Below are 8795 nucleotides of genomic sequence, written 5' to 3' on the forward strand. Positions count from 1 at the left end.
CGGGGGGACGCAACGGGCGCCGGCGGGGGGCGGAGCCGCCACGGGCGGGCAACGGCGGCCGCGCGCCGCCCAACGGCCGTCGGGCGGCAGTCTCGCGAGAGCAGCGCCCCCCCAACCCGGGAGGTCACTGGGTGCCAGTCTCGCGAGAGCAGCGCCCCACTCCCGCGGGAGGCCGTTGGGCGCCAGTCTCGCGAGAGCAGCGCCCCACCCCCGCGGGAGGCCGTTGGGCGGGCTGGCGGGTGGCGTCGCGCCGGCGCTGTCTCAGCCCCCCGCCAAGGCCGGTTCCAGGCGGCGCTGAGCTCCCCTGCAGCGCCACGCCGCAGGACGTGAGCGGCTCCCCGGGCAGCAGGGCAGGCCCGGGGAGGCGCAGGTGAAGGAGCTCGCTGGGCAGGGCCTTTGGCAAGCCAGGCCTTGGGTGTTCAGGCGCTGCTTGGGAAGAAGGCATAAAAAGGCAACGTTAGCTGGTAGTAGCCCGAAAAGGGGTACCTGTTAAGAGCAGGTAGATGTTCTGAAAGACTGACCAGCCCCTGTTACCTCTGCAGGATGAGAGAGAAGAAACATAAGTTTGAAGCTGCCTGTTTGTGGAGAAGAGACGGTAGGAAGGAGAGCAGGAGGGCTGGGCAGGGCTGCACTGCTCCTGGTTGGAAGCAAGAATGGTGGAGCTGCGGGGCAGAGGTTGAGATGCCTCCCTCCCCGATAAAATCAGTATATACATGGTTTCAGCTGTAGGATGTTTCCTGAAAACTGGAGACTACAGGTACCTGTCCTTAGTTCCACTGCATTACGGAGTGAACACTTTGGGCTTTTTTTCCACTCAGCAAACATGTTCCAGGTAACACGTTTCACATGTTCTCTAATTGTGATTTCCCATCAGAAAGCATTTTGAGTACTTACTTTGCCTGGGCAATGCCATGAGAAGGATCCACTGGGAATCCCGCCATGTTCTGGAGGCCATATTCTAACTGAAAGCTGGCAGTGTGCAGCTGGTGAGATGGAGGGTTATGTTACCTCCTGCCTGCATGCATGCACACACCTCGCTAACCAAGGAGTTTATATTGGAAGGAGTGGTCCTTCCATTCAGGTTACACAGTAACACAGAGGTGGTATATTTAACTTCAAGCATGTGAATTCAGTTTGCATTGGTTACTGTTTTACTCCCAAACTATAGGTCAGTAATCCTACACAAGAGATGTTAGTTATTTTGAGTCACGTGGTGAAACTCAGCATTTTTGAAAACTGTGTGTAGGAAACCATGAAAAGGTTAATAACATTAGGAGACACTGGTGCATTAGAATGAAGGGTGTAAGTATCGTATGACCTCATTAGATCAATTGTAATGTAGCATTAATTTCTAAAAAGATTGATGCTATAATTAGCCAGTTAGTTACAAAACAAAAGCACTGCTGGCTGGTTAAGGCCCCTACAATTCAGCATTTTTTTTCTGTTAACATTTCCAAGGTTTAGCTGATATCTAAAGCACAGAAAAATGAGGGAGTTGACATTTCCATTTGTCCATGACTTTTAATTCATGGACACTGGGGCTTTGAAAATGCAAATAAATCTGGCTAAAAAAACCCACCTGTCAATGCTGTCAATGAGGTGTATATATGTTAGTTCAATCTGGAACAGACTCATGGTTTTGCAGAGAAGAAATCTGCAGTATTTCTTAATCAAAGTGGTAAAGTCTGTAGATCTCTCCTGTTCCTGTTGTCCTTATTAGTAGAAGCTGCTTGCGTTTTTTTTTTTTCAAGTTGCTTATAAAACCAGATCAAGTTTGTTTTTTTTTTAATTTGGCCCTTACTGTGCAAGAAGGAACAGTGGAATAATTGTCCAAGTTGTTATTGTGTATTTCTGTGCAGTTAGGAACCTTGCCTTCTTTTCTTCTCCCTTTACTAATGCACTTTGCAGTCCGCTTTTTGTTTCTTTAAGAGTCAGACTGCCTGAGGAAAGGCTGGGAGGAATTGCATCTTCCCAGAGAAGCATGTAAGTAGGCTTGTATAACATTTTTGCCCCAAATTAAAGCTTTGAAATAGTCTAGAAAACAGTAGAATTCTAAACTCCTACAAGAATGAACAGCCAAGAAGAAACATTTGTGATTGATACTGCTCTCCCCTATAAAAGCTGGAGGATATAGAAGTTGGCAGGCAGCCATGGACTAAAAAACAGTAATAGCAGATGGATCACCTTGACTGTGTAATAGTTATCTTGTCCTTGCTTACAGTGATACCCTTACAGTGCAAGAATAAAATGTTCTCTATGTCTGTTGATTCGTCAGACACTTAAGCGTGTCCTCCATTTGATTAGGCCTAGGAGTGCATTTTCTTTTACATCCTCAGATTTCTTATTCCCCCAAAGTTCTCATTGAAATATGACTTCTTTTGTCAGTTATGTAAAGGCTAGTAGATACATCCATGTGAAATATTTTATTAAATAAGTCTGATTTCAAGGTCTGAAAATCTCCAAGGCCTGAAAGCGCAGGCTGGATATAGGATGAGAGAAGAGAGAAAGATGTAACTGGCGTGTGAGCTTGGCAACACTGCAGTGCCAGTTCAGTGCAGTCCTGCTGGGGAACGGGTTAGTACGGCAGTGCAGCCTGAGGAGCGAAAAAAGCGCTTAAAGGTAAGTAAGTAGTACAAGTAATAAGTGGTATGTGCTACCACTGTTCCTTTGGGTCTCCTGGCCTTAATGCACCCCCACAGATGACAGTGTCTCCTGATGCACAGAAACCTCATCTGCAGTGAACAGGGATCCTACAAAAATTGTCTCTCTAAAGGACGTTATTAAAAGAAATTTTGTAGTGTTAGGCCTAAACACTTACCTGTTTAGAGCTGCTGTATACTACATGTCTTTCTCATTGAAAGGCTGTTTGGTTTCCATAACCTAAGTAGGCTGTAAATATGTTAAATACCTTCCCATCTTCAGCAGCCTGTGTTATGTGTGTATCGTAGGTATGTTAACACCTATGTTACCATGGAGAATAAAGGCATGCTTGTTTCTCAGTAAGTTTGTATTTCATTACACAATAAGCTGTCTTTTAGGATTCCTGTAGTGCAACAATCTTAAAATTTCAAATGTAAAGTGCATCACTGGATTATTAATGTAAGACTGCCGTAGGGCAGAGTTCAAGGTTTAGGCTTTTTATACTTAAAAAAAATCTGCATTTATTTAGAATCTTTCTGTTGGCATGAATTCTAATTCAATAAGAGTTGAACTACTTGAACACTACAAGTTTTTCCCAGTTTGCTTATAGCTCCAGAATAGAGGGTAGCCAGCTGAAAAGCAGCATGCTATGGAACTGGGGGTAGGGAAGGGCAAAAAGCATTACAGCCAAGATCAAATATAATTCCTCTTCTAATGGAACTGCTAGGCAGTAGGTGGCATCTGTGTATGTAAAAGTGGCTCCAGTTGACCCATATGCTGAAGTTTATCTTACGGAGGCACCCTAAACCATGTCAGAAAATACATCATTTTAAAGAGTGTGTCAAAGCTGAAATCCTGCACATTGCAAATACTGAAGTTTTTTAAAGAATCTTTGTCATTACAGTTCTTGTTTTCTTCTGAAGAAAACAGTAAGACTTAGTTTATCTAGTGATGTTGATTTCATAATAGCTTGAGCATATGAGAGCACTACCATTTAAATACTGCTGTTAAAAGTTTCAGTAGCAACACTCATCTATTTCAGGTAGGAAAGACTACATCAAAACATTTTACTTAAGGTGGTAGTATTCCCAGACTGCTCTAGATCAGGTATATGCATACYAGCTGAGGGTAGGAACATCATATAAAGTACTTACTTTACGGTCACATTTGAATAAGCCTGAATCATTTTCCAAGGCAAGATAGGGTCAACAAGGTGGTTAAAAAATATGCAAAGTTGTTTGCTTCAGCATTACTTGAATAAAAATTAAGCCCATACAGTGTTTCACTATTTAAGAATACTGCAGTTTAGGATTAAGTCTAATTAATTTGTCAGATACTGTATGTGGGAAAGGATCAGCCCTGTACTAACTCATGAAAAMGCTGGAGAGATCTGTCATAGGGAAAAGCTTTGTTACTGTATTACGATCAGCAAAAGCTCTAGTTCTGCCTGATTAATATCTATGAAAGTTATTTATGTATTAGCAAAACTTAAGAGACATGCAAAAGAAGCATTAGATTTCTGATCTGCTGGATCTGCAAACTGGATGAATCCGTTCTAGCCTAGCACTGATGTCATTAGCATCAAGTGTCATGCTGACTGCAGGGTGGCAGGCTGGTTGCAGCAGGGTCTAGGCAATAGCAGTTGCACTATTTTGGTGGTTTGTGTGCATTAATCTTTTAGTGTACCAAACACCCCATAATCTATTAACAGCTACTGCAGAAAGTGAAGGGGACAAGTCAGTCATCTGTTATTTAAGGTATAGTTTGACATTTAACAGAGCTAGATTGAAGTCCTCTTCACTGCAGCAACTATGCTATAACTATTTTAAATCCATCTCCCACCTTCATGTAAACTAGGTGAAAACATATAGCAGAGTTGTATTTTCCAGATTAATTCAAGACACTACACAATTAAGACTCAGTTTCACTGAGCAGTAGCAGAAACTGAGACAGAAGCAGAGTAGTTTTAGAAGTTTATTGTACAGGCCTTTACAATCTCAGTAAGAGCAGAGGATATAAAAATGATGGTGTCTGGAATAGTTAAGGCTGGTTTGGTGGTCATCTGTATTTCATTGTCCAGAGGAACTCAAACAACAGCAACTGATTTTTGACTGTACATACTTTTATTTGTTCCATCATTACAGTGAGATCACAAGTTATTTCAGAGACTCGATGCCTGTTTATTACAAAATAAAGGACATTATTTACATGATGAACAGAAAAATTTCAGCATTTTAGTGGAATGGATGACTGATACTGCAAGAAGTAGTTTAGTCCAGGTATTTTCCAAGAATGTCACCATCTCTAAACAAGTAGTAGTCCTGCAAATAAAGAAACATTAGTACCTATCATATCAATTATTTCACAGATACTGTTTCTAAAGTCAAGACTATCATAGTCACAAAGTAAAAAAATAGAAGGTAGATAACCAAGACTCACTCTACCTGTTGACCTCTCAAAGGTTTTTTCTTTGTAAGATATTTTTTGGAGAGATACCAGATTACTGTTTATAGTGACAGCAACAGTCAAGAAAGCAATTCTGTAAGCCTTCCCTATCAAAAATAAGGACATTCCCAGTAATTTCAAAGCACTTTAGGGTTTGGGGGTTTTTGCTGCATATGCCAACCACATACTTGAATTCTTCCACCCAAAGGTCAGGCCAGATGTTTATTCTGATAGTTTTTCTAAGCAGGGGTGGAAATAGCAAGTATGACAGATATCAGAAGCTAGCTTGATCCAGCTGCTCCCACTAGAATCACAGTTGCATTTTTTGAATGTTTCCAGTCCCATGGAAAAATTACTTATCACTGACAGTGTGACCTTCTGCGAACCAGCTTAGTTTCCATTCACAAAGTTGGGCAACCTACCTTATCTTCTAGTACAATCTTAGTACCACCATATTCTGGCAGCAAAACTTTTTCACCAACTTTCACGCTTACTGGCTGAATCTCACCATTCTGAAAGAAAAWKTTTTTTWAAAAAGAAAAAAACAGTTTGAGATTTAATGTCAAAAAATCCTTCAAACTGTAGTGATCCTTCCCATATACAACATTCAAGAAATCACAACTCTATGTTTTAGTTATGCAATAATTAGAAGCAGTAGGACTGCAGTTAATCTTCTGAACACAAAGCACTTCCATTAGTTCGAGTGTAAATGCAACTGAACTCTTCACTTGGCATTCTGAGGAGGATTTGGCTTTAACAAAAAGCAAATTAAAAAAAAGAGTCTGAAAAAATTAAGTGACAGACTATGGAATCCCCCCTCTAAATCAGGAGTCTGTTTCCTATTCTGTAACCAGGGCTAATTTCTTGAAGTGACAGTTAAGAGTGCCTTCCTATCTTTCTTACTTGATTAACTTGTTGGTGTTGCTGGCAAATCTATACATTGCTCAGAAATATCTGGTAAAGTTTAAGTTTAATTATGCTTTTCTGCTATATATATTAGCTTGTTGGGTAATTATTAACATCATTTCACAATATAAAGCCTTGAGGTATCATGCTTTTTTGTCTCAGTATCTATGGAGGGACTCAAAGAAAGTCTGGGTAAACATGCACGAGTTAAAATTTAAACACATTTTGAATAATTAAATCAATGTATTTTTTGGGGGGTGGGGTAGGGTGGGGAGAAAGGTAATGAAGAAAGGAAAGAAGAAATGGTAAGCCCACAGCCACAAAGAGATTTAAACTGTGAAATGAAGTAAATACTGTCCTTTTTATAATCCTAGGCTTTTTTTTTCTTTTTTAAGCATGAAAGAAAAATGACTTAACACTTTTCTTTTTTTGTCCAGTAAGGCTAATTCTTACGGCCAATGGTATTTCACACAACATAAGACAATGCCACATTTTGAGATTCCACCCTGCTCACAAATTACAGGGATTCAGGCATGTGATCAGCAGCATTTTAAGAAAGAGGGCTGCTAATCCCATAGGGTTTTACCTGAAAGGTGATCAAACATGACAGCCCAGAAAAAACATAGTTTCAAGTATTTAAAACTACTCTTTAATGCTGCTTGTAAGCATCAATAAATAACATTCATTTTTTAAAAAGCAATTATTTTACAAATAAGAGGAAGACTGGAAATCAAGGTCAGAGCCAATGGGGGAGAGGGGGGGAAAAAATCAAGATTCCTACCTCCTCTCTGAGTCTGCACTTTAACCTTCACTCATCATCCTCATTTGTTTTTGTAAGATGTCACTAATTTATACAGCAACCAATCCCTTTTTGATAAATTTCCAACTTACCACCACACCATTACTAATTCTGCCCAAAGTTAAATGTAGTTACCTTTCCTCTGGCTCCTGATCCAACTGCCACTACTGTTGCTTGTAGCACTTTCCCTTGAGCTTTCTCTGGAATCATGATGCCTCCTTTGGTTACAGTCTCAGCTGCGCATCGTTCAACCAGAACACGATCAAAGAGGGGAAGAAACTTCCTAAATGCCTTTCCTGCCTGTGAAAATAATTGTATATTTAAACAAGAGGATCACTACAACAGAACTGCAATAAAAAGTTAAAAACCCCAAAGTGATTTTTCTGTTCTGAGAGAAAGCAAGAATTTAAGAAAGATGCTAGACATTTGCTTTTAATAGTGGCAAGTATATGCAACTTTTAACTGCACTAGAAATTGTTAAAGAAACAAGCAAAGCTGAATTAGAGGCGTTCTGCATTTCAAGCCTAGAAGCAATTCTCTCCTGAGCAGAATTAGCAGACACACAACAGGCAATCCTAAGGGTTCAGCAGAACGAAGATGTACTCTAGTTAACAAACCACCACGAGATAGGCTCAGCCACCTTTTCATTTGCCTAGGAAAGCTCTACTGGCTTTTAAGCTACTTGATCCTAAACCATTAGTGCTACTATAGTTTATCACCACCATTGATGATTACATGAAATGTATCTATCAAGTTACAGTGAGATTTAATGAAGATTAAAGACCTCCTTGGTCAGTTCCCTTTTTATCTGCTGTATTGGAGTGTTTAGTAGTAAAGAAGTAATATCCTGACAAGTACCATGCATCAGTCAGTTTCAGATGTTTTCAAGGCTTAGTACTTCACAAAACCATATACAGCTTCTAAGTTTGAAGTCTGGAGCGAGAGTGCAGTTATTCATGCCGGGTTCTACAAACAGACAGCAACTTTGCAGAGTGGAAGTTTTTGTAACTCAGCAAGAGGCTAGGCACGTTTCTACCTTGACTGCTCTTCCTTCATGTAGGAAACTAGTTAATAGCTACCCCTGCCTAAGGATTAACATTTCTTGCTACTACCTACCACTACTGGTTGCATTTCAGAAAAAGTAACCCGATTCCCACAAGCTAAATGCAAGTGCAGAATCTCAACAACAGGGGTCAGGGATGGCCAGCATGTTCTGATGCAAGAGGAAGGATCTGGAGACCTGCCAAGTCACATGGCGACAGCACTCTGCTAACCAGGTACCCACAGCCCACTCAGGGAGCACTCATAGAAAGAGCCAGAAACAAGGCTCTAGCATCCAAGGTCCCCTTCACCGAGATCATCAACATACACTCTCATGCTTTAAGAAGCAGGAATGCCTCAGAAATTACAGGCAGCACACACAAATCCCAGTAAATGAGAGAAGCTGTCCCCATGCCCCTCAAAAACTGTTGTTACTACTGTAAAGTGGAAAAACCTGCAGATGGAAAATGCTGCATCCTTTTGCTCTGTGAAGGTAATAGCTCTGGACTCCATTTATTCTTCCAGTGACCCGTGCTTAACTGAAGTAGACCACTGGGCTTAGGAATGTGGATGTTTTACACTAACTTTTGAGAGATGTTACTTCCCCAGACCAGTAAAAACATGGGGGGGGAGAGAAATCGAGCTTCAGAACAAGGACATCCCAGTCCTTGCACAACCGCTCTTTGCACTAACATCTACCTATAAAAGCTGAGGCTTTTATATATAGAGACCGAGCGGTTAATAACGCAGGAGAGGTTTTTTGTTCGTTCTCTTCGCCRGCGAGCTCTCTAGAGACGAACCACAGCCGGCGCGGCCGCGCCCGCCAGCCCGAGCACCGCGGCCCGACCGCAGACGTGCCCGAGGGGCGTCCCGCGAAGGCCGCGCCGCGCGGCCCACCGCTCCCCCGCAAGGGCTGCGTGACCTTGCCGCGCTGCCAGCCGCCTCCCGAGCGCCCGGCCGGCCG

The 8795-nt window shown here is 41.9% G+C and overlaps 1 protein-coding gene across 1 annotated transcript in view; it reads right to left on the reverse strand.

Moving 5' to 3' along the window:
• Positions 1–4601: 4601 nt before the first annotated feature.
• Positions 4602–8795, reverse strand: part of HSPE1 (heat shock protein family E (Hsp10) member 1) — a 5790-nt gene continuing 1596 nt past the window's right edge. The window contains exons 2-4 of the mRNA XM_085299559.1: positions 6926–7114; positions 5508–5597; positions 4602–4961 (exon numbers count right to left, since the gene is read on the reverse strand). Coding sequence (XP_085155685.1) covers positions 4911–4961; positions 5508–5597; positions 6926–7114 — 330 coding nt within the window. The 3' untranslated portion in view covers positions 4602–4910. The remainder of the gene's footprint in view (positions 4962–5507; positions 5598–6925; positions 7115–8795) is intronic.

Source organism: Rhea americana, unplaced genomic scaffold, assembly GCF_003343005.1.
Source record: "Rhea americana isolate MKP2758 unplaced genomic scaffold, rheAme1 scaffold_15, whole genome shotgun sequence".
NCBI lineage: Eukaryota > Metazoa > Chordata > Aves > Rheiformes > Rheidae > Rhea > Rhea americana.